This window comes from Musa acuminata, chromosome BXJ2-4, assembly GCF_036884655.1.
Source record: "Musa acuminata AAA Group cultivar baxijiao chromosome BXJ2-4, Cavendish_Baxijiao_AAA, whole genome shotgun sequence".
NCBI lineage: Eukaryota > Viridiplantae > Streptophyta > Magnoliopsida > Zingiberales > Musaceae > Musa > Musa acuminata.
The window spans coordinates 39,170,504-39,197,511 of NC_088341.1; the positions used below are offsets into that span (position 1 = coordinate 39,170,504).

The following is a 27,008-nucleotide window of genomic DNA, read 5'->3' on the forward strand; positions in this document are numbered from 1 at the left end:
TTGCCATGCTATCCCCCATTCCTAATATTCATCCACATCCAGTGGCCTCAATTGTTAATAAAAAGAGAATAATTTCCATGTCCAATTTCCTTATTGTCCTACTTTTCGTCCTTCGGCTCAGCTATTAACTCTTTCTCCTCGTACTCTTGTTCATTTGCCTCATTTTCCTCGTCCTTTAGCTGCCCCTCTCTTGTTCTTCTTGCTATTCTTCCGCTCATCAGCACAAAATTGCCTCATCCAACAAAAATAGTGCCACGTCAGTGAAAAGAGGAATAGGAACAGGCAGATAGAACGGCTACAATAGCTCTGTTGACGAGAGGAGGAACGGAGTTCATCCTTCCAAATGTCTCTATGCAATCATCCTTCCGAAACTCTGTAGATAATAATACGACAGAGTTTTGTTTGATATACAAATTGACAAATTCTAAAGATACTTTTTCTATTTATTTTACATCTTATAAAGTTAGTATAAGTAATCAAATCAAAATTTTTAGATTTAGGTTAATTTTAGTTCTACAAATAAATTTTTATGTGAATTTAATTACAAGAGTATGAGCTAAAAAATTTTGATTTGATTACAAGAGGTAAAGAGAGTGCAAGTGGGTACGATCCTTGCGCCCTTGCACTAGTCAATGAAGGCCACCAAGTAACGCCACGAGTTGGGTGCCATCTAAAAGGGCATAATCCTCCATTGCTTGAGGCATGACACAATGACAGGGTGGAATGAGAGTTGTACTAACTTCATCCAAGATGTCGGGTCAGGAACTCCCTCCGATGCTAATCACTTATACAGGATCCCCGACAAAGTCAAGACATACCTCGGCTCATCCACAAAACCCCGAGGAAGCCCAGATCACCTTGAGCATACAAGCAACACCTCGGGATTGTTTCGATTAGACCTTCCCCCACTCCAATCACCTCTTGTGACTATCACGTAAGTTGCAAAGACAAACTTATGCCTTCATGACAAAATTAAGTCAATAGGATAAAGGCAATAAACAGAAAGCATCATCAATATTCTCTCTAACCTAACCCCGTCACCATTTCATAGAACTTACGCTCCCTATGTCCGGATATCTTCTTTTATGCAAAAGTATGCAAAAGTAGTGGAAGTTGGTCGATAGAATTTCTGATTTTGATCGATAAAAATTCCTCTGTTAATTTGGTCGTTAGAATTCCTCTGTTTCTGGAGAGTTGTTTCACCTCCTTTAGGTTGTATGAACCTTGTTTAAACTAATACAGTTTGTTTTCCCTTCAAAGAGAACTCTGTGGTCAATTTGAATCTTGACCAAATAAATCATGCTAAATCTGCATATTTGATTATTACAGGTAGGAGGATTAACTACGTCGGACCAAATGGCAGTAAGAAACAAATGACGACAAAAACTTAATGGTAAAAATCAGACTCACTTGAATAAAAGTCCTACAAAGGACCTAAATTGACCATTTGGTAGAGGGACCATTTATTAGCCCTAACTATATAGTGCATTGGTTGCTCCTTGTAGTGGCCAGCCAGTATTTAAGACAGATTCCAGTCCACTTCGAACAAAAGCAGAACCTGTGACAAACAACCTCAGTGCAAAATATACACCTTATCTTTCATTTTTTGGATCATTCTGTTTGATAATGTTTTGTACATTTTATTCATCGTCACTCTCTTTCCTCCGACCACCCTGTGGAACTGCTTTAGTCCCACCATTTGGATCTTTGACGCTCATGTATCATCATCTTCCATTAAGAACATGCAGCTTCAACTGCAAGGCTCTTGATAACATTTCTACATGGATCGCCAAACAACTTGATTGAGACCTCGACGTCGCAGCTCTGGACACCAATGCATGCCTGAAGTATTGCCACAACCATCAGCAGGGAATTAAATAGTTTATTCGAAAAGAGAGTGATGAGCAGTTGCGTGATGTACCTGCTGCATGACAGCAAGAGCATCGTCGCTGCTGCATTTGCCATGGTTGTAGCTTCCACAGGTGCCATGTGGAGTTCCAAAGCTTGCAAACTTTATTGAAGAAATCTTCTGATTTGGATATGGGCACTCTAGACGGAGCATTGGCACATTACTCGGTGCGGTGCCCTGAGCATCTAAGAGCGCTGGATGGGACTCCGATACATGTCCACATAAGCTTACGGTCTGCCTCGTAGCAAAAGATATCTGAGTCGGATCTCCACTCATTTCCTCAAAAAGAACCAGTCTATTTTTGCCAGATTGGATCAGTGACCGAGGAACATGATACCTGTTTAAATGAGTAAACATGATTTCAGATGATACAAATACACACAAAAAAAGAAATTGAGATTAGTAAAATATGATTCATAGCTTCATACAGTCTCTGAGACGGTTTGCCACAGTTCTTTAGGCACTTATTTGAACTAAATGCTCCTCTGTAGTTGCATGAAGTGGTACAGCCAGTCTGCGGAGAAACATAAGCTGGCCAATAGCGTCCGATGCTCTGTCCATTCACCCATGCCTCACCCTTCCCCATTCCAGTAAAGTCTATTGCAACCGGATCGTTGCCCTCAGGTGCATCAAAGTAGCCCTGTGTGGAAAATTTGTGATGGAGAATTCAACTCGTGAATGCTACATATGGTTAACAATTATGTATACTAAAAGAATAAAAGAATAGGGTGCAGAGATTGTTGTAGAGCTACAAGGCTGAGAGCATGTAATATGAATCTATCGACACCCCTGCAAATACAAAAGTCTAATTGTTGTGCGAGTGGGGTATCACTCATGCACAACCACATGAAAAAAGAGAGGAAAAGATAAGGAAGATGACAGAATTAAATGTTTGCTGTTTTGGCTAAATTTACGGGCAAGACAAGAGTAAGTTTCACTATCAGTGAGAAAATACAATGGCACACCCTCTCCCAACAACTCACAGGACTTATTTCTTTTTACAATAACCATTTGCTGAAGTTTTAAAGGATAAACAGATCTAAAAAAGAAATGATTGATCTGTTGCCAACAAGGTCCAAAAGAATCTGTGCCAAATAAAAAAACAAAAACTCAATATAAAAAGCCCAATGCAGGCTATGCTACAGTAATAAGGTTGTTAGCATGATTTTAAATTCAAGCCAATGAATAACATTTATCTATCTGGTGCATTAATTTATCTACATTACACAACTATTTCATTGTGGAATTTAAAGAAGCACTCTAGGATTCATTATAAATTTAAAGAAACACTCTATTTCATCGATCCAGATTCCACAACAAACTGGTGTGAAAATTTATCATGAATCATTTTGAAAAAACTGGAATGCAAATCCGGGGTACATGTGATGATCCAAATATGCATTGGCATAACGTTAATATCTATATATTTTTGGACCTCAAACTGGTAATATGCAGAGTTTTCAGGCAAGAAATTTTTAGAATCTATAATCCGACAAGTATGGATCAATTTTTGTAGTGTTGGATTGCTTGAGCTGGATGTGCAGAAGGAATTCTTCGATAATTTATCAGAAACTTGTTCTGTTTTCAATCCTAACATGACCTGAAAGATTATTAACTAGATATTAAAGTAAAAATCAATAATATGAGTTTTGTGAATCTAGTATAACAGTTTATGCACAGATGAGATGTTTCAGTCTGCAACTTAACAAATACTTTCAAATGAAAAATAATAAAACTCACCTTGTACCATACCAAAGGCTGATTCTTTGGCAAAGCAGATTGTGAAATCCATATTGATGAATCCCCTGACTCTTCATATATGCCCAACTCTTCACCTTTAAGGCCAATCTGCACCAACATGACATAAGATGAGGAGTCCAAATCTGTCTATTTCCTAATACTAAGCTTCAAAAAGATATTATTTATCATCCATAGTTTATTATTAAAAGAAGTTTGTGATTATTTTTCACTTTATTGACCTCAGGATAGTAAAATGCAAGTCAAACACCAACTAATGTGACAAAACAGAATTAGATCATTTGCTACATTGTTTTCATATAAGCTTAGTGATACTTATTTCTGCCTTGAAATGAGCCACCCATACTAGAAGTTAGGACCAACATGATTAGAAAAATTGACCAGCTATCGCAATTTCGGCTGACTTATATGATATATCCCACTTTTTTCTTTTAATAGAACCCTAAAGAACATGATTGTGTCCTAATTGCATTTCAGATATGACAATATTTTCAATTCCCATTAGTGTCTGAGGATTTGATCTATAAGTCTGATTTCATTTGCATAGCTATCTCAGTTATGCAGTATGTAATCATTGCAAAATACAAGAAAAACCTGATATGTCCAGTCATTTGAAGATAGATCTGTCGTGCTTTTTTGGCCCTTCAGCATCACAGGACCAGTGATTCCAGCACCCCATAGATCGAAGAATGCACCATAGTTCTGGAAGAGAGAAAATAAATTAAGAAGACAATCACAAAAACTTAAAGATCAACAAATCATATTATGGGCAAGTCTGGTTAGGAAACATATTATGAATAATGGCTTTGGTAGCACGTTTGCTAAAAGAAAGTGCACACGTCATATTACTAAAAGTATAATGGCCTCTATCTTAAAATTTCATCGAAAAAACCTCCTGGTATGAGGTGGCTTTCACACAAACCTCTTAAAGTCAAGGTTGACATTATCTCACCTGTGGGCTTTACAAGTCAAGTTTGGGAGACAGCCAAATTTTGGAACTTTGTTATTTGTACCGGATCTCTTACTATGCAATATACAAGTTATAGGAATGGTCCAATGGACCTATCTTACCAATCCTAGGAAACAAGAAAAATAAATGAACCAAACGGTTGGTCTGTAGACTGGAACAACCTGAAGGCCAACTGTGGCACTTAAAAGATCGATTTTGTTCTTTCCTGGTGCAAGCATGATAGACTTGTCCAATGTGACTTTTGCATTGTCACTATTGCCCATCCCACTGCCTGTGAAAAAAATTCATCATACAAGTTCAATAAGAAATGGCAAAGTGGCTTGCAAGTTACAAGGGAACATTGAAGTTATGCATTACTATAGAGTATGACCTGATGTTATGCATTAATATAGAATATGACCTGATAATTGTCCATTGACAAAAGCATGGAGGACATGACCAAGAGATTCTACGTGCAAAGTAGTCTGAGTTCCATTGAAAAGAAATGGTTCATTCCCATTAATATCAATGCTGCAAAATCATGAATAAAAGAAATTGGACAATTAGCACTGGCATCAACAAAAATGTAGACTTGAACACAAATATACAGATATATATACAACACCTTGTTGAATACCAAAGGTAGTCACTGGCATCAGCAGTAGTATTTATCTGTTCAAGCAATCCTACTTTTGTGAAAGCACTGCTCTTTGTGATACCCACAGGTTCTTTGATAAAAGTCCATGATGACTCAGATATTTCAGAGGAATTTATGGGTTGATCTGAGGCCTGACTGTATGTTTTTACATATTTTGTCTCCAAAAGAGTGGATTGGGAATTTATCTGTCATTGACACAGCATTTATATATCCAGGGTCAAAAGAGCTACTTTAGACATGGTCCTTACAAGCAAACAACAATGTGAGAAATTTATGATCAATCCCCATAGCTCAACTATAACTGACAAAAATATGAATTATCACACACATAAAAGAAAATGCTGCAACTGAGTGTTTGTCTATGACATGTATTCTTTGTATTGTAATCTAAATTCAATTGGGGGAGCAGTCAACTCATAAAATCTTATAGTAATGCTTAAAATCAACAACTGGAGATTAGTAAAATTTGAAATTCCATACCATAATTTATTTCTGTTTTTGCTACTTAGTTTCCCACATTGAAAAAGGGCGACAACCTTGTCATATTAAAAGTCAACTAACTTCCTAAGCCCATTAGGGAATTGCAATGTGGAAAGAAATAAATAAGACTTAGAAAAACTGAACCAGGCTACATCTAACCACGACGCCAAGAATCAAGGGCCACGTTCTATGGAGTATGGACTACAGGTTAGTGTCACTCAAGTAGATTTAACTTTTAATTACTTTTGTTATTTGAATTACTCAATAAACTTTTAAAATAAATAACCTCATACCAAATGACTTAATCAAGTTATTGTGATATCTACTTATACCATATAATTTGAAAATATACCTTAGCTTAGACATCTCTACCATATTTTGATTGTCGGAGAGGGTCAAATTACACAGAGGTTTATGCAAATCAAACCTTTGTGGACTCAAATACTGGACTTGAATGTCGAACTTAGGTCAGGTCTATAACTTGGAATAGTCCATTTGGGAGAGTAATAAAACTTCTCACTTCCATCTGACTGCACAGTCAACCTTCCTTTGTTTGGTTCTCTCTCAATGTCTGGATAATTACAAGCAATATGATCAAGTGGAGCAGCAGCACTCACAGAGAAAACCTAGTTGTATATTGAGACATTGAGCCAGGAGCTTGTGCTATTTCAGTGGTTTTAACTTTAGAAGTCTAGTACCCTTGATCTGAATAAATTAATCCAATTGGGGATCAGACATAAGCAACCTAATTTGACAGAAAATTCAGTAGCTATGGTTTTTGCTCAGCTATCAAACTGCAGTACATACAAATAATCTACATATTACATAATACTAATAGCATATATAATAACATATTACAAATAGAAAGTAACAAATGTTATTCTTCATCTCTTCTCACCAATTGACTCACATTGTATAACCAAGGCATTTATTGGATTTCAATACTTGCCCCTGACTTTATACTCAACCAGCACCATTTCTAATTGTTCATAAATATATATGTTTTTTTTTTTTGAGCCTCGTATGTCAAAGGCATCATCTTTGTGTCACTAATTTTTTGGATAAATTATTTTCAAACTGCACAACATTCTGATCCTCATCTTGGCTAAAATTTCCTTCTCCTATATTTCTCTTTAGAATATCATCAAGAAGAGACGGCCTGCATTGTCTCTATATAATAGAAAATGGACTTTCCTAAGCCCCTCTTTTGGTCAGAAACAAATACTATAACACAAGTGCATGCTGGGATGGCTTACCTCATGATAAGCACATATTTGGGAAGAGACATGAGAATTGACATGAGAGTCTCATGTCATTGGCCATTGCTAACTCCAGATAGAACTAAATTTGTTTGTTTTTGTCACTTTACTATATTTGACTTCTAAAAAGATTAACTTAAAGTAACATTCAGAGAAAATGTATATCTCCTAGTGACTTTGTTTTACATTTTAACTTCATGCAGCGATTCAACTAGTTTAAAATCGTATAAATTCTTCATTACTGCTAGGCTACGTATGATAGCTTGAGAATTTATTGGGCTTAAACATTACATCAGGCTATGTTAGACGACCTACATATATGACAGTAGAAAAAGATGCTATTTATCATAGCTTGAGAACTTATTGGGCTTAACATTACAACAGGGTATGTTGGACCTACATATGTGACAGTAGCAAATCTATGAAATACAAATCTGTTACCCTTGCCTTAAAAGTCTATTCCTTGATTCAATTCTAAATTCTTTCCTTCCTGAGCAACCTTGACTAACTACAATGTCACAAAGATTTGCAAGAGTACAGATGCAACCGAGGGTGGGAGAGAAACAAAATTCCCCCAAAGTTCAGTGCAAGCAAAGAAATTGTTTCCATGACTAAGTTTGCCAATGCACTTTTCAGGAGTTTTCCAGTTAAACTAAAAAAAAAAAATCATTTGTGTCAAATTACACTTTGTTGAATTTTGTTGTAAACACATGTCCCTGTATGAAAACAAAGAACAAGTTTTCACAAGACATCTCAACCGGCTTTCAGTAATATCAATGGAGCAAACCAATGATATAATGGATCTAATGATGCATAATGATATTGCTCCAGTTTGCTAAAAAGATTGAAAGATGCAGGATAAGGTAAATAAACATACCTGTGCAGTATTGAATACAACATTTTGGCAGTCAGGAAGGATGCTCACCGACCATGCAGGTAAATTATATGTTTTACCATTAAAAGTAACAGTAGCATCAGACTGGGTGCCTACATTGGCAAGAAATGCTGCACAGCTCCCTGACGCTGTCTTATAAACATGGGCCTAAAGCATGAAGCATTTTAGCAACATGACTGAAAAGAAATAGATAAAGCAATAGCAATGTTCCAAAGGCAAAAACACAATAGGAAAAAGAAAAAGACATATCAGCAGAGCCACATTTTTGTATATAATATCAGTCACTTGTTATCAAAGCAAGCACAGAGAATATGCACATCACATGCCCAAAAGGTGCCCCAAAGGCCTTCAATCATAATCTATTTCAATATACAAAAAGCAAAAACTTGGTAGCCTTTAAGCTGCAAATGCATATACACACAGCCAATGCAATTAAAGCAACTATGACACGCACTATGTAACTAAGAGTAAGACTCGGAAATCTATTAGAAGTTGTTTTATTAGAGTTCTGTTAAGGCGTTGACCTGCTAATAGTCTTGCATACTGCATATTTGCAGTAAAGTGATAGAAGGTTCATACTTGTAAAAGGTCTAACAAAAAAGTTTTGATGACTTTCAGTCAACCTGTGATGTTCTGAAAACTTGTCATTAAGCATATCTTATCCACAAAAAAAATCAATTCCTCTGAGTTCTAAGCATCATGAGTTCTCTTTGACTAATTGGACTAAAATCTTTATGAAAGTTCATCAAGTTTTTTTTAGTTAATGTCATCTTTGAAACACTATTTTTCCCCTTTCCACACTCACGAATTTTAGTTCTTCTGCCCTCACAGATCTGATAAATAAAAGGTTATCTTTAGCTTCAAATTTGAGTACCTTAGGTGTGAGCTCCAAATATCCTTATCTCTAATCTTCATATCATTGTTGAGAACCTTTAAAGCATTGTTAGATCATTTGTGAAATTTTTCTAATTTATCCATCTGAAGTCTACCCCTTCATGTCTCTTAGAGATTTACATCTAGTAGTTACTCTAAATTGTTCAACATTCATCTCATATGAATCTTACCAATTTTTTGTCTCCTAATGAGGATATTTTTGTCACAACCCAAAATGTTTAAGCACAGACTAACAAAAATTTATTTATTAAATTCTCAAATGTCAATTTAAATCTTTACCTACTTCCAATATGAGACTAAATCAAGGTGTTAGAAACCTCATTCTCTTATAAGATAATTTAAATATTTGCCTATTTCTGATGTGGGATTAAATCGGTATGTTATAATTTCCTCACTTAAGAGTTTGACGTCCTCGTCAAACCCAACATAACCTACAATCAGACCCTGATATGGTGCACATGATTCAGCCCAATGGTGGCTCTACATCATGGTGTGCCTTTTGACCTCATCTATGCATAGCCCTTTCCTACTCGAACCTCTCGCTATGCCTCAATAGTATGCCAGCCCTGATACCAATTATAATAATCCGATCTGATGGGATACCTAACTCATTAACTTCATTGATTAAATCGGGGTGTTACAAATTTTAAGGAGGGTCAAAGGATTGCAGAATTTCTATTATTTTCATGACTTCCTATCACCAAATTGTGAATGAGTGACCCAACCATGATGCCAATGTTCACCATTGTTAGCTACTAAATAGTGCAGCTTCGATGCTAATACATGTTGTATTACATATTTCAGAGTATCATTTTGTATCTTTACTATGTCTATAGTTATCACTTACCAATAAATAATAAATTGATCCCTTCTTCATGGTGAGTGATGAATGACTTGCCCTAGAAAGTATAAAAATACACAATAATGTCCATATTGGCCAATTTGTAGGTCAGATTTGCATTTTGAAAGAATCCTAATACGATATTATATGGCTAATAATTGGCCAAACATTATAATGCCTCACTATTTATTCATTTACTTATTAGAAAAAAAGATGAGGTAAATAAGATAAACTAAAATTTAAGAACTATTACACAACTCTAACAGTCCTTAAATTAATGGCTGGTTTAGTTCCACACTAACATTTCCTTGAACAAAAGACTTTGACTGCTAGGCCAATTAACCCAACTACCACTTCTACATTCATAAATAAATTCGACATGTACAATGCATCAAAGTGTCCTTCCTACCCAAGTGTTTGCTTGTCAGCCATTATCTAGCCAACTGATAATCAGGTTGTTTTTCACTAAGGTAAAAGTTCAGTCCACTTCTAGTACCCCATTATTTCAGATGTGTGGAGTCCATCTATATTAGAAATCGTAATTCCCTCTATCAACCCTTGACCAAGGTTGAGCTATTTTTTAAAACAAAGAAACTCATTTTTCTTTAGCTCTTTCATGAAATAAAATCCTTCCTCTCATAATAAAAATTAAACATTAATGACATTAATTCACATGGTTGCAGACCTAATTTTGTTTTCTGTTGGAGTTACTACTTGTATATATGCTTATTAAAAAGCATAGAATGTATATGTGTAAGCTCCGCATGTCAGGTCTGGCTATTGTAATCATTTTATTCTGTTCCCTTTAATACTTGACCCAGTGTCTATTTCTTCCACATATCATTTTGTGTAAAGCATGTTAATCTTGAGCTTGCAACGTTATCTTGCATTTGAATACACATGTCAAGCCTATTAATCATTCATCCAGCTTGCACATGAAGGGACGTTGGGCTCTTTCCTGTCAGTTTAAGCTTTTAGGATAAGTGCTTACCCAATTCATCATTTGATCACTTATATTCTCTCAATCTATCATCAAGCAGAATCTAATTCCTATTCTTGTAGTTCATCGACACAACAACGCTCTCACTTCATGAATCTGTGGCCAATATCTTACTCCATCCACAATCATATAGTTGTTGCAAACTGATGTTTTCTCATCCAAGAAGGCTTTATTGTTTAAAATCAACAAGATGATAATATTGTTTAAAAATAATGTATATCTGTACAATAGTTGTTGATCTAACTACTTTTGCTTAAATGTTATCACATTTATTGTTTACTTCACGTCAAAAAACATCATATTGTTCTCCCCTAAATCCTAACCAACTATGACTTAAAAAAGGCTAGGCACCAAAGGATGCCAAGGTGTCAAAATGCTTGAGGTGCTAGGCGATTGTTCAAGCGAAGTGAGGTGCTATGAGATATTAAAATATAAAAAATATATAATACAATTGATAAATATGATTATATAAATAAAAATATGATATTAAATTGAAGAGATCTAAGGTACCAAGTCACATTATTCATCTTTTAATAACAAAAATGCCAAAAAACACAAAACAATAAAGCTTTACATCAAATTCAATCATCATTATAATCAACATCGTCATTTTCAAAGATATCACCATCTTTCCCTTCCTCTCATCCATCTTCATCAAAATATATTTTCTTCTTTTTAACAATAGCAGGAGATGACTATTATATAGGTTTCCTCTTGCCCATCTTCATCTCTCTCTTCCTCTTCAACAATAGGTTTTAAATAAATAGAGAATAGCAATGCTAAATCTAAATAGGGACTATTATATGATAATAGTAGTTAACAACCTAATTTTAATAATATTTAATCCACTATTAACAGTAGTTAGAGGGGAGAAAAGAGTTGATGACAATGGAAAGTGGGAAAGGAGAGGGTGACGGTGGCAAAGAAACTTTCGATTGACGACAGCAGCAGCGACGAAGGAAATTACGAATGACAACAGCAGCGACAGATAAAGCTTCGGGCAACAGTAGCAACAGTAGAGGAAGTTGCAGACAGCAATAGTAGCCACGAAGAAACTTCAAATGGCGACAGCGGTAGCGACGAAAGTTGCAAGCAACGATGTTGTGGAAGGAGGAAGTTTCAAATGTGTCCATCGATGGCAAAAGAAGTTGTAGTCCTCTCCCTCGATGGTAGAATGAGCTACACATAGAAGCAACGACAGCGAAAGGAACTACACACGAAAGCTAGACCTTCGAACCTGTTCGTTGGCAGTAGAGGCAGTGGCAAAGGAAGTGTCAATGATGGAGGCAGTAGCTACGCATGAAGTAGGGTTTATGGGTCAGGGTCGGGGGGCGGGGGTTGGTGGGGGGGTGGTGGGGTTCATGTGTAGCTTTAGTAACAATATTTAACTTAGTTCGTTTAATCGAACCAACTAAGCTACTGTTCAACTGAACCAGACTTGATCATCTAGTTTGATTGCTTTGCTTCAACCAGGCGCTCGCCCGAGGTGCCCAATGCCTAGGTTCAGGCGAGCACCTAGGAGGCGCTTCACTGAAACAAGTCACCTAATCACAGTGCGAGCCGTTCAGGCCTCACCTCACCTTGCCTCACCTGAGCGCCTAGGTGAGCACCCGGGCACCTATTTAAACCACCGCTAACCAATTATCAAGATTCCTTTCTCTATTCTATCGCTCAAAATAGAAAATTGTAGAATGGAGAGGGAGAATTATCCATCAACATAGATGTTACAATTAGGTTTCACAATGTTTTAAATTTCAGCAACATCACCTTCAGTTCTTCATAATATTGGAATAAATAATACAATAGATGGTCCTCAATATTGAACCATATGCATCATATTAGTGGAGAACAATCACAATTACCTCCAGATTCTGACCAAGAGAAGTGTAGGTTGGATCAGTTGCTACCAATGCTCCTTCACAAAGCTTTATGACTTTATGCAAGTCTCTTAGGTGGCCCCACTTAGGTTGCCTAAGAATTCCTGAGGGGTTCACAGAAAACCATATAAACAAGTTGTGCAGTAAGGGGAAGATGCAAAATTTCACTAACTAGATAAGTTAGATAACAAAGACAAATTTCAGAATGCAGATAATATATTTGGTTAATCAATCTAACTATAGTTGTGACAACTTAGCTTTACAAAGTTTTAGCCAGGGATCTGATTGTCTAGATTGTAGACTTACCATACTCATCGATTGGAGCATCATAATCATAGCTGGTAGCAATAAATGGTCCACCTGTAGTGCGGCCAAAGTTGGTCCCACCGTGATACTAGAAAGGAAAACATCCCTTTGTTATTCTATTAAATTAACTTATAGATGATTAAAAATTGTGTCTAAGATAAAATAAAAATCTGATCTTGTAGGTGTACTTGGATGTATAAAGTAGAAACTAAAGCAGTTCCAGTCACAGGTTCTACCATGTAGTAGTTCTGGAAGGTGCCACCACGTTGGAAGAATCGGGCTACAGCAAATGCAAGGTCTTCAACTGGTCTGTATGGCACTCCACCACCAAAGGAAAGAAACCTGATATTTAACTCATCCAGTGAGACGAGAAATAAAGGTATCACATCAAACGTGTTCGGAGAAGCAGCAATACATAAAAGATCTTTGTCTTAAAGAGCCTTGCCTTGAACATCAGAATTTTGCAGCAACAATACATTGTATGATAAAGTTGCTCGATAGATAAATTTAGGTCTACAATAGGTCTACAATACAGAGTAAAATGGAGAATATTGTCTTACCATCCAGTCCAATTTTCTGTCCACATTTTTGGTTTCTTGTTAGAGTTTGGAGTAAACTGATCACAGTAAAAGCCATTGCAAGTGTTGATCTGGAAAACAGAGAGAGCATGTAGATAAATCATAAATCTACCAACACAAAGACATAACAGTGATGGGACATGATGAACAAATTGACTACGAAATTCATACATATTATTAATCATCGGTGAATGATTCCATAGAGAGGTTGAAATATGAAACTCACAATGGGGTCAGGTGCATCAGCTTGTTGGCACATCACCCATGGTACACCTGTGTCTAGAGAGGTTGCCATTGATGCTGACCAATTGATGTAAGTCTTTGCTGCAGCACCATAAGAAGAATCGATGTTCCCATACTCATTTTCGATCTGCCATGAAATACAAAGTGAATAAGATATAATGATCGATGAATCTTGTTGCAGAAATCAAACCTATCTTACGGGCAATTGTCAATAATGAGGCTAAACACCTGAGACAAGATGATGGGTCCACCTTGGGATGCATAAAGTTTTTCCTGCTTCATCATTTCCACAATCTTTGTCGTAAACCGTTGCATCTCTCTCTGGAGCAGAGACATCAGAGAAACAATTCGAATGAACAACTACTGCAATACTCATTGCTCAAATACGCATCATCGTTATTGAAATTAAAAGACAATTTAACCTTGAAGGGTTCGTTGTCAGTCCTAAACTTGATCCCAGGTATGAAATGCAACCAGAGAGGAAATCCCCTGCATCAAATAGTTAGATAATTAAACGAAATCTCAAAACATGGTTACACAATACTGAACAATGTGGAATGCAGGACTGCTTGATTGTGGAATGCATTCACAGTTACCCATAGTTCCATTCGGCGCAGACGTAAGGGCCGATCCGGAGGTGAACATAGAGGCCGGCCTCTGCCACTGTCTTCACGAACCTCACCAAATCCTTCCTTCCTTCAAAATCATACTGTCGAAGATATATGCCAAAATAACAATCTTTAGAGAGGGCAAACACGATGAACGTTCTGTAGTAATCCAACACGAGAAGGATCAAGGGCTCTCAGTAGCAATGACCTGGCCCTGGACGGGCTCGTGGAGGTTCCAGAAGACGTAGGTCTCAACGACGTCAAGACCACCGTTCTTGGACTTCTCGATGAGGTCCGGCCACATCTGAAGTACAGCCACAGAAGGTTGCAAGTTCTTGGCATCAATCAAAGCATAAATGGAGGAGAAGGTAAGCGTCAGAGAGAGAGAGAGAGAAAGAGAGGAGGGGGACCTCGGGAGTGCTGCGGGGATAGTGGATGGAGCCGGAGATGAGGACCCTTCGGGTGCCATCTATCACCAGCGCCCTGTGGTCGTACGTCACCGTGGCCGCGGCACAGAGGTGAGAGCAGCCACAGAGAAAGCATAAGAAGATCACAAGAAACGGAGAGAGCTTCGGGTAAGCTGCATCCGTCGCAGCAGCGGCTGTTCCGGCTACCATCCTCCTCCTCCCCACGGTAATGGCGTGAAAGGAAGCGAGCAAACCGAGTTGCGAGGGGAAGACAAGAATGAATGATGAGCCTCCTGCAATGAGATGAATGGAGACAGATTGCTTGTTCGCAACTCGCTGATACGTCCAAAATTGGGTCACATGAGAAGGGAAGCAACGCAATAATAAGGTGCGGATGTCAGCTCTTTCCTTCCCATCATCTGCTTCAATGCTGATGTTTCTCTCTCCGCTACTACCAATGTGAATGCTACAGCTCGTCTACGCCACCTCTCCTTCTCACCCAGTGGACCATCTCTCCTTCTCTCTCTCTGCTACTTCACTTATAGTTATAATGGCTGGCTGTTCCGACTGTCTCCATGACCTGTTTGCTCTCTGCACTCTAATTTTTAACTTCAATTGTGTTACTCGATCATTATTGCGTGCACTTCAATTCTCATTTTTGCTACGACAAGTTCAGATCGGAACCCTTTCAAGGATGGGGGTAGATTTGTTCTTCTCCGCTAGACTACGCTTTGTAGCAGTCCTGGAGTGGTGCGTCGGCTGGAGCACGTCGAGGTGGGCCCGCCGTGTAGTGAAACCCACCCACGCGTATCCACGGTCGCAGTCACTGGTCGGGTGGCAGCGTCGGTGATGACTAAGGGTGGGGTCACTGTGAAGTTACATATTTACCCTCGTGCATGACCAAGGTATCGAATTCATTTTACGGTAAATTGAAATCACCGACCAATCGAAGCCATGATATCTCCACGCTGCACGGACGTCAATACCCTCAACCCAATCCAACCTCTTTGGTGGCGGCAAGTGCCCGTAACCAGCTCCGGGGCGTTGTTGTCGGCCTTCTCCTCGTCTTCCCCCCCCTCCGCCTGCCCGTTCACCGTTTGATGAAACGACAGCGAGAGATTCCAAGACGAAAGAGATGGGCTCCCCACGCCGTGCTGTGCGTCGAGACGCGTCCACTGCAAAGATAAAAAGAAAGACAAATGCGTTGCTAATAGTTCTTGGTGCAACGGTTGCCGCCCGTATCCTTTCCATCCGGAATCGAAGGCCACAAGAAGATTTGGTGCAAGAAAAAGGTCACGAGAAGCGATCTCTTCGTCTCCCCACATGTTTGACCAAGATGCCATCTCCCTCTCGTGTGGGAGTTGTTCGGGTGCAATAAATAAGTACCCTAAAAATAGATGGATAACAATTTGTAGTTCGTCCATTCTTGGTCTAATTTTTCTCTCCATGAACAGTGTTCTCTGTGGCCAAACAAACAGTCAATGCCCCTTTGAGACTCGATCGTCCCTTCCCGTATCTTTTTCAACGTGTACAACAAAAACATGGACACTCCATTACTGGTTGGATGAAGTGATCTTGTGGATAGAATGGACTAATTCTCAGACGTTCCATTCGAAGCCAAATACACCGATAGTTGCGAAACGCTAAGAAACAGGACAAGCGGTGTTTACGTCAACAACTTTGCCGTGTCTATATCTCATCCAAGTTCTTTAGATAACCACACGTAGAAAAGTCGTCCTTATTGTTGAGGTTAGGAACCAAACAAGATTCTCCCTCCTCTTTCCATGTCGGAAATTGCAGGCCACCTTTCGGTAGTTTGTTCTCGATCTTTTGACATTTAGATTTACAAGGAAAAAGGAAAAGAATATTACCAAATGATCCATTCGCACTGATTCAAGCACCAAAGAAAATTAAAATAAAAAAAAAGTGAAAAAGGATTGTATATTAATTACTTGGAAGCTTAGCCCACAAAAATATATCACATCACACCATATCATTAGGTCCTTAATGATTAGTAATATGTTTATATTTAAGCTATGCTTTTGGCTCCAACAGATTAAGGACTCATAAGCATTCAGTTCAACCACTTCTTTGTGGCATGGAGTCCCCATGACAACTTTTATGAGTTGGATGGGGATTGTTGGAGTGGCTACTCCTGAAGCTAATAACTCCAACACAGGGCATTCATTCTCAAGCAGTGCAGCATCACCAACCAAATCCACCACTCAACACCTAAAGGGGTTTGACACTGTTCCTAACATGGACATCAAGATATTAATTAAAATTCTTTGGTTGGTCACCAAATTATATGCAGATAAGACTCTTCAGTGGCTGCCCAACCCATCCCCCCACTCAACAAAGTAGTCAAGAGTAGTTTTTATGACTTGTTATTAGTTTCTGGTTCAAGTGCAATGTGAGCATTTCATATCAGCAAATGCCCTAACTTGACCTAGTTTGGGAAATTTTATACATGAACAAGCTACAATGTTTTCCTTATTATTATTATTATTAAGCATATGTAATTTGTTAGGGAAGCTGTGAATGATTTTACCATCAACAATCAAAGATCTTTATCAGCTTATATACTTATGGTTATATAATTACTTTCATAAAATGGATTATTTTCACATCTACTATCTCATCACTGTTTATAACATAGGTAGAACAAACAAAGAAGACTTATATTTAAAAAAAATTCAAATTTAATTTAAGAAATAAAAAAGATTTTCTAGGATCATGTATATCTTTACATCAAGAGATGAGAATGTCACTCACTGATTTTGTTTGCTTAATGTCTATGGAGAATAACTAATAAAAAATAGAACAGAGTCAAAGTGTACTAATAAATATAATTGCTAGTATGACCAGTTAAACATGGATTAGGTTTATGTAAAAAATTAGAATATCATAGTTCAAAAAAGTTGATATTAAAAGTGATCTATCCAAACTACTTGAATCAGAGTAAGATATCCTCCATTAATCATGTTAAAAATTTATTACAAGTAGAATCTGAGACCAATTTCTTGGTGTTCTTAATAAAACAGGCCCAAACCTCCTTGGCATTCGAGGAAGATCGCCCCAATTATTCCACCAATATCAGGAAGAGAGTCAATTTATAGAGGTGGCATAGCTCCCTCCTTAAGACTTTATGGTCCTGTGAGGCTCTCACAAACCTAACCATCTAAGGTCAGATGTTTATAATAGAATTGTTTTTGTTGATATTAGATCCTAGGACCCTACCATAATTGTTTAATGTTCAAATTATTCATCACAATATGCTTTCTGATGGTTTATTTGTCTTGTTGCTTCATCACAATATGATATGCATGAGAACTTCCCTTTCAGGTATAGGTTAATCCAAAAAAATCCCAAGTTCATGTCTGCTCTTCAATGGGTGGCTTGGTTTCTGATGGATTTTGTGGAACACTCAAAGTTAAATAGCAAATGAACTCCATGGAAGAAAAGCAGCAATAGCAAGTAACACACTAATTGTTAAGTATCTTCTCCAAAGTCAATACTGATTTGACCATGAATTAATGCACTTTTAAAACAAGCAAAAATCCTGCAGATAATGCAAGCTTATACCTAAGTTAATGATGAATTAAAAGAAAAAAGATGAAATGTAACAATAAAGATTAGGACCCCATCAGCTCTGAAATCACAAGCCATGCCTTGATATCATAATATGCAAGCATAGTACTGGCACAAGAGAAAATGTTAGTATCTGAGTCCACCACTAAACATAATAAGATGATGAAACTTGACATGCCATGAGACTTATGATAACTGATCCACAGTGAGCCAGCTTTAATCAGGAATCCTGGTTATCTTGAAGAGCAGAATTAGATAATTCTGAAGTAGTAGCATTTATGATGTAGACAAAATACAAGCTTCATTAGACTGTAACAAGAAAATGTAGAAGTTTCAATAGCTTCTGATATACTTGAACTACCTTCAGATCGATGAAATGCAGGATGGTAAAGTAACCGAGAAAACCTATATATCGTTCTATATTGGCATAACTGATCAAAGAGATATTACAGATCAACTACGATGCACTCTCATTCTCTTCAAAAAGCTCAGAAGTTTGGCCCTGCAGCAAGAATTTCCTCAGTCAGTTTTCCATCTTGACCGATCTTGTAGTTGGCAAACACCTCAAAGTTCTTCTTGAATAGGCTACCCAGCTTTAGCAAAGTCTCCTTATAGCCTTCCTTGTCTCCCCACTGCAAAAGGAAAAAAATCATGCAAGTCAGGCGCAAACATCGGATGGTCAACAGATCATTATTTTAGTTTCATGAGCCATGACTCACCGTGTTAATTGGGTCTAAAATCCCCGAAGGAACACCTTCGATCTCAGTGGGTATCTCCAAACCAAACACTTGAGTCCTTTTGTAGTTTGCCTTGAGGAGGCTGCCAGAGTGTATGGCATCAATGATTTTCCTTGTGTATCCCAGCTTGATGCGGTTGCCAACACCATATCTGAACAAAGAACAAGTGTACACATCAACAAGAACAAGCTTTTTATTCTTCATAATTTTTTAGAACTCAAATTCATGTGCCATGTGATCTTTTACCTTCCACCTGACCAACCAGTGTTCACAAGCCACCCTGTGGCACCATGTTTCTGCATTTTCTCGGCCAGCATAGCTGCATACTTAGTAGGGTGAAGCATAATGAAGGCTGCCCCAAAGCAAGCTGAGAATGTCGCCTGAGGTTCCTTGATGCCGTCCTCTGTACCAGCCACCTAACATTGTACACCACCGGAATTATAATTAGTAGTGTGCACATTATCAAATGAGAAACAAGAAACAATGACAAAATATGCACCAGAGCAGTGTAGCCACTGATGAAATGGTACATGGTCTGAGGCAGGCTGAGCTTGCTAACAGGTGGAAGCACGCCAAAAGCATCACATGCCAAGAGGATGACATTTTTCGGCTGTGGACCAACGCATGGTATCTTCGCATTAGGTATGTACTCAATTGGATAGGAAGCTCGGGTGTTCTCTGCAGCACCACCAAACAGCATTCCAATTTGTATGAAACTTGTACCAAATTATGCAAGAAACCTGCTTCAAGAATTGTACCTGTGACAGACTTATCAGTGTAGTCTACCTCCTGAGTGTGCTCATCGAATACCACATTTTCCAGCACTGCAAGCAGGTCCCAACCATTAGCACAATGATCACAAGAATTTACATGCCGTCTGAATTAAAAGGTAAGGTCCAAGGTATCCGAATGTTTACCGGTTCCAAATTTAATGGCATTCCAGATGTCAGGTTCCTTCTCCTTTGAGAGGTCGATACATTTTGCATAACAACCACCTTCAATGTTTGAGATACCATTTTCGCTCCAGCAGTGCTCGTCATCGCCGATAAGCAGCCTATTATGATCCGTAGATAGAGTGGTCTTCCCAGTGCCTAAAAGACAGTAAGGGGTTAGTCATTATGAGCCATGGTAATAAGAATTCAGGAGGTAGTAATATTCCATTGTACGGGAGGGTAGGTGCCTAAAGGCAGGATGTGGATGCAATGGGCAGGTGATGGCACCACATTCAACGAGCCCAACCTTACCTGATAGTCCAAAGAAGAGGGCAACATCACCATCTTTGCCCATATTGCAGCCAGAATGCAGGGAAAGGATTTGTCTTTTAGGCATGAGATAGTGCATCACACTGAATAAACCCTTCTTCATCTCCCCGGCATACTGCGTGCCGAGGATTACCATTTCCCTCCTAGCAAGGTTAAGGTCAATGCTGGTCGAGGATGTCATGTAGTGTGTGTAACGATTACATGGAAACTGTCCAGCATTGTAAATTGTGAAGTCCGGAGTACCAAAATTCTCCAGTTCTTCAGGCGTGGGACGGATGCACCTGCCATCCATCCAGTTATCGCATGTACAAGAGCTATACTACTTATTTACCGACTTTTCATGTTCTCCTATGACCTAGAGAAGCAACAGGAGCTGTGTCGTCCACTTGTACTATTGCTATTAATAATAATATATCAATAGGCAACTTTAAGAGGATGACTTATCTGGGTGACCGTAGCAGGCCCACGAGAATTAGAGCACTGCAGAAAAGAACTGCATCCTAATGTTATTGTTAGTATCTTTTACTTACATGTTGTGCATGAATAGGGAATGGTAGGCCCTTGCAGAGACGATTCTAACTTTAATCCGATGTTCAGGATCCCAGTTCAGAAATTGATCATTCACAAAAACCTGCATTTAGAAAATACAAAGATAAATCACTGCAAATCAAAGAATAGATATGTGCTTTTGCGATGAGATATAAATTGACCCTTGCACCGTCTGGACACATTATATGGGCAAAATAGCTGGGAGGAAGTTTACTTCATAGGGTTACTGTCTCACTTGAGAGGAGGAAATTTTAGGAGTTACCAAGGAAGGATCAATGCTTCTGAAGAAAACCATAAATATTTGTGTTTATATTCTAAAAATCTTCACCTGTATCATAATACCAAGCAAAACCCTATGTATCTAAGCTAATCTAGCAGTTCGAGAGAAGATACTATACCAAGGGAGATTCATGATTTTTAATTTACTGCAGACATGCATAGTTTGTGATTAATTACAAACATAAGCTTTGTAATAAAGCAAACCTCCTTAGAAAGAAAATTACCTAACCTTTGTTGAAAAGAACTGATAAGCAAACTCTTCCAAAAAATTACAATTATATAAAAGGCATGGTCTGCAGTACCGAACTGTACCGCCCGGTACGGGCGGTATGTACCAGTCCGACAGGTTGCCGGTACACGGACCGTCTGTTACCGGTCCGAGTGCACTGTAGCACTGTAGCAGTGCTGCAGTACTCGGCACACCTGAGTATACCGCTCAGTACACCTGGGTGTACCGCTCGGTATACCGTACCGTACCGGTACCGAGCCCAGGTCGAAATACCGGTACGGTACGGTATTGCGAACCTTGATAAAATGTGAAATGGATTAGATTATCGAGTTCTCAAAATAAGAATTTTATAGGCACACAAATGCTTAAATGGAAGAAATTGATTGAGGAAACGGAAGGAAGCGGTGAGGCAAAGGAACATTGGTAGAAAAAAAAAATAGGCATCATCATACTTTACTTAAAATCACTTGATTTTTTGTCAAAAGGATTTTCAATTAGATCAAAACCAAAGTGCTCATTAACAACAGAGTAAACTTCCTTGTGGTGTACAATAATAATTTGTTGTGTTCTTTTCTTTGTTTTAATCCAACAAATGAGCAATCTAAAAATGACAAATAGTTGTATTGCATTGTCATAAGATAAGAGGTACCTTGTCCAGAGAGTTGAGGTAATCAACAGCCCTCTCTCTGTTCACCAGGAAAGTATGCTCATCCATCTCAATATTCGGTGAGCCCCTGAGATCATAATAAATCGAGAAGATATTACAAAAGAGAATTATTACATGTATGAAAATTATGGCACCCAATGTGCAAGTGAGGAGACTTACTTCCCCCACCAAAGCTCCTCAGCTATAGTTTCATCCTTGACGACCCGTTTGTCCCTCGGGGAGCGACCTGTCTTTGCACCAGACAAGGTAGCCAGTGCCCCTGTCGATGTTATGAACGAACCCTTCTCATATTTTATAGCTTGCTCATACAGTTCTGCATGAATATAACAGTTACTGATAGAACCATTGGAAGAGCAGCAGCAAGCAAATTGCAATAAACAAGGCTGGCACCAGATGATCATCCTCTGATGGCCACAGGGTCTCTGGAGTGGAATTCAATGTTTCCTACTACCCCTTAAGGTGTTCAATATCATGGAGATAAGTAAAACCAAAATTATGGGCAATGACAAGATCAAATCTCAGGAACCATATATAGTTAAACAAACAAGTCAACTAATTCATCATGATCAATGTTCATTGCAACACTCCTTTTAGTCTCCCTTGGTACAATCAACATGGAGGAGGCAACTGGGAACAATTTAGACTTTTGACTTTGGAAACTTGTTGCTTGTAGAGATCAAAATCAAGTAAAAGGTCAAGTCCTCTCTCTATATATAAATCTACCAATCCATTTTTCTTAGACCAAACTATAATACTACAAAAAAAGGGCACAAGGGCAACCAAGTATATGGAGAACTTCACAAAAGAGATCTACCATGTTCAAAGGAGGGAACGATATGACCTCGGTAATTAAAAGACATATCATAATTAAATCAGTTTATCACTAATTATTATGAGTATGAGCACAATACCAGCTGGGGAAAGATTGTAGAGGACATGGGTGAACTTGAGTGCACTGTCGCTGATGCTGATGGTTGGGGTGATGTAGTGGTGGTGCTCGGCAGTGACCTTGGGCGTATCCAGCTTCCTGGCTGGATCACCCTTCACCACCTTTGGTCCTGTCTCCCGTGTCAGCGATGCCAATGATGCACTGCCCACATCACCAATTAATTAATTTAGCATACTTGATACAAGTTCCTACGATGATACATCAATAATAAATTAAGAATACTTAAGCATGCAAGTACAAATGCAAATGCATTTAATTTGGATTGATCGAGAAATTATGCACCAGTAATGATACAACAAGATCTGTCCATAAGAGGGAATCAATGAATGGTAGAATCCTATAGCATATAATTTATCTTTCAGTTCAAATAAATGATTTTGGCATTTGAATGCAAAATCAAGCTAACAACCAATCTGATTAAGCCTCAGATCACTAAATCACAAGTTACACCAAAGGATGAATCTTGACCGAATCACATATTTAATATAAGATATTTTAAAATATATTATATAATATATTTAAAAATAACAACAAAGGATTCGATTCCAAGGTTTTAAATATAAAAATTACCCTCTGATGATAACAAATTTAATATATTATATTTAAAATAATAATAAATAATCTGATTTCATGGTTTTAACTAGAAATATTGTCTATTCCAAAACTTAATAATGGAAAAAAAATTCCATTATAGTTTGGATATTATAGGTTCTGATTGTCGTTGCTGCTGCTTAATTCAAGGTTAACGTCTTTCTATTGTCAATAATCCAAGAGAAAAGAATATACTCAGGCTGTAAGAAAATAATCATTATTGGGGCATTCCATAAGACAACCAAGTTTGGTTGGACCAACTAAAATTTCCAATTCATAAAAAAATAATAAAATTTGATTCAACTAGCAATTCAATTAAATCGCTATCGTCAATAGTCCAAGACAAAAATATATACTCAGGCTGTAAGAAAATAATTATTATTGGGGCATTCCACATGACAATCAAGTTTGGTTGGACTAACTAAATTTTCCAATTCATAAAAAAAAAGTTGATTTGGCTAGCAATTCAATAGTTAAATCACTATTGTCAATAATTCAAGAGAAAAGAATATACTCAGGCTGTAAGAAAATAATCATTATCAGGACATTCCATAAGACAATCAAGTTTGGTTGGACCAACTAAATTTTCCAATTCTTAAAAAAAAAAAAAATTTTGATTCGACTAGCAATTCAATAGTTAAACCATTCCAACAAATAATTTGGGTCACAATTAGCTAATTTGGTTTTGATACTTAAGATCCAACTAAGAAATTAGCTCACTAATTTAGTAGATCTAAGCCACTGATTTTAAAAAATAACTTAAATTTAATTTAATTGAAATCAGACTTGTGTAGTCCTACAAACTAACGATTAACTCCCGACCGGCTTATGATCCCACAACCGTGTTTAATCCCGAATGTCAACCTAAAATTCAAAAGGTCCATCGAGGCCGCCACTCTATGATGTACTTCCCCTACGTGACACTTTCCTACACAGACCTCTCATCATGCCCATCTCAATCGTCACAATAGAGTTGCTCCATTAATTTAATAGGCTTGTGATCAAGTGACTAAAAATATTTAAAATTATTTTTAAAAGCCAATTTTATTTTTATTGCATTAAATTGAGCATACCTGAGGCCTATCAACTGTCTAATAATACTAGACTAATAGTCCACGAAAATATTTAAACTCATGTTATAGATATGAGTCGAGACACATCTAATTCCGAGGTGTCACATCAACAAACAGTGGTAAGGCAAATAAGCTTTGCACACGTTGCTTTTCCAAGTCATTTTCCATTTTTCCTAGAAAACGTCATTTTCTATGGAAAATTGTCCGTGCAACCCACGTGATAAACACAGCCTTTTGCTTTCCTTTTTGTAATAAGCTAAGGAACAAACATAAAAAAGAGAGTCAGATGCCTACCAAAAGACTGCCGAAGCCTTTTCGGAAACATAGTTCATGCAGCAAGCTTGAGATGTCTTCCTTATTTGTTTGCTCTAAACTTTCAATTTTTATCTTTTCATGAAAAATAAGATCCCAAAAAGATAGTTATGAAATTAGATAGATATATATAAAGCCTGCACCGTGTGACGAGGCATGTCCACTGGGAAGAGCAGGCGGTGCCAACCGGTGGAGGTAGGCGAACAATCCCTCTCGGCACGGACGGGGAGATTGGATTTCATCATCCCTCTTTCTAGTGGTGATTATAAATATATTTGATTTTTGCCCTTTTTTAATCTCATGCATATCGTTTTTCCTCTTGGGACATGAGATCCAAGGACAGGCCCACCAGAATCTAGAAATGAATCTTCACTAGGAACAAAAAATCTCACAGCAATTCTTTTCCCGTTCTTTTTTTTGCTTTTAACTTTCTGCAAGCAATCTAATCAGAATATTTGTCGATGCTGCCTTCAGAAGCAAGGATTGATCGAGGGAAGATACCTGATGGATTGGAGCTGGAGCTTGTGGCGCTCCTCCTCGGAGATGGTGGCGAAGGCCGCGTTGTCCTGTTGCTGCTGCTGCAGGCCGTCTTTGATGGGGGTGGTGGGCGCCGAGCGCTTCTTCTGCAGGGAGTGCAGCTCGTCGATTGTCTGCGCCTTCACCGGCGGCGCGCTGTCGTCGTGGCAGATGCCGTTCTCCGCGCCGCCGCCGCCGCCGTGGGTATGGATCTTCGGCAGCCCGTTCGGCATCACCACTGCCTTCACGCTGTTTCCGAAGCGGAAGTCGCCGTTCTCCGCCATCGCCTCCTCCCTGCTCAGTTCCAGTTCTTACTATGTCAGAAACAAATAGCAGGCGCAGATCTTTCCAATGTTATGTCTGTCTATTTCCGTTCTAAGAGCAGTTCATAAACTCATCGAACAGCAAACAGAAAAAAAAAAAAAAAAAGGCCAAAATGTTCTCTGCGATCAATTACATTCCTCATCCCATATCATCCTCCAGCGTTAAGAACAAAACATTACCTAAAGGAAGAGCAGAAGCGTCGGAAGAGAAGTAGTCGTAGAAAAGGAAGAGAAAGAGACGATGGACACAAACGAACAAGTCTCACGACGAGCAACAAAAGAAGCGAGGGAGGATGGGATGTGAAGGAGAGCAATCTCGGGCCCTTTTAAAGGCGCGTGTCCCCTCCTTCCAAACCCAACCCCCTTGTTAACCAGGGTTAAGTCACCCCAACCCCCTGCTCAAGTCAACTCCCAAAGCGTCCTAACATTGACCCGTTCGCAACTCACCCACCTCCCACCCTCATCCGTATCCGTGCCACGGACGACACATCCTTCCGGTCCGTGTACATTCGCTGGCACAGCGTAGTTCCCGTTACGCTTTCTCCACCGTCGCAGCGTGTAGCATATATTAGCTCTATTTTAGCTGCCGCCAGGCAACATGTGCCTGCAAATACGAGTGTACAGAACAATAAATGCTTATTATACGCAGAGATTGGATCCAACCAAAGTCATTCGATTGCTTGCAATTATAATTTCAATTTGCACCCGCAAATACAGCCCAATATTTTGGTTGTCTTCTTGTAAATCACTCCATTATAGGAGCTATCAAACTTTTACTATATAAATAAATACTATACATATTTTATATGTACATTATCTAATATATGTATATATATTAGATGACATAATGTGACAGCTGACCGCCACCTTGATGTCTGATTTATGGGTAGCCACCAAAGCCAAATTCGACTTTACCAAATCTTTATCTCGTCGATATATGTATAGTTCATGTCCAAATGCGTGCACCTCATGCGATGACCGAGACTTCAGCGAGAAATGATCTTCTAAATCCTTTTTATTCTTTTTTGCTTAATTAATGACTTCGTCTTCATCCTTCTGGTGAGGGTGGTTGAGCCGAGCTGGAGTACGCGTGGCTAACAGATAAGGACACGGGATTCGTGGCTAAATCACTGCCGTCTATTTTGTTTTGGACGGCGAGATAGCGGAGACACGGGTTCCCAAACGGGGGAGGGCGCCTCCGCCCGTTGGGCTCACGGACGGCGTCACGTCGGCCGCTTACTGACGGTCCGTCCGTTACTTTTCGGGAG

The 27,008-nt window shown here is 38.6% G+C and overlaps 2 protein-coding genes across 2 annotated transcripts; both read right to left on the reverse strand.

Moving 5' to 3' along the window:
- Positions 1-1,573: 1,573 nt before the first annotated feature.
- LOC135610799 (beta-galactosidase 6-like) lies at positions 1,574-15,189 on the reverse strand. Its single transcript, XM_065105751.1, has 19 exons — positions 14,666-15,189; positions 14,464-14,559; positions 14,244-14,356; positions 14,070-14,136; positions 13,876-13,968; positions 13,631-13,774; positions 13,387-13,475; positions 13,063-13,168; positions 12,827-12,914; positions 12,506-12,624; positions 7,891-8,055; positions 5,242-5,459; positions 5,038-5,147; positions 4,799-4,908; positions 4,262-4,369; positions 3,650-3,757; positions 2,338-2,549; positions 1,922-2,246; positions 1,574-1,842 (listed from the first exon to the last, which is right to left on the reverse strand). The coding sequence occupies exons 1-19, from the start codon at positions 14,870-14,872 to the stop codon at positions 1,735-1,737; spliced, it is 2,586 nt and encodes an 861-aa protein (XP_064961823.1). The 5' UTR covers positions 14,873-15,189; the 3' UTR covers positions 1,574-1,734.
- Positions 15,190-18,504: 3,315 nt separating this feature from the next.
- LOC103983140 (phosphoenolpyruvate carboxykinase (ATP) 1) lies at positions 18,505-26,020 on the reverse strand. The gene is made up of 13 exons (XM_009400315.3): positions 25,921-26,020; positions 25,403-25,711; positions 22,888-23,066; positions 22,136-22,289; positions 21,959-22,043; positions 20,783-20,883; positions 20,235-20,533; positions 19,908-20,081; positions 19,749-19,814; positions 19,490-19,668; positions 19,237-19,406; positions 18,973-19,141; positions 18,505-18,885 (listed from the first exon to the last, which is right to left on the reverse strand). Exons 2-13 carry the CDS (start codon positions 25,699-25,701, stop codon positions 18,742-18,744), a joined length of 2,019 nt encoding a protein of 672 aa, XP_009398590.2. The 5' UTR covers positions 25,702-25,711; positions 25,921-26,020; the 3' UTR covers positions 18,505-18,741.
- Positions 26,021-27,008: the final 988 nt, after the last annotated feature.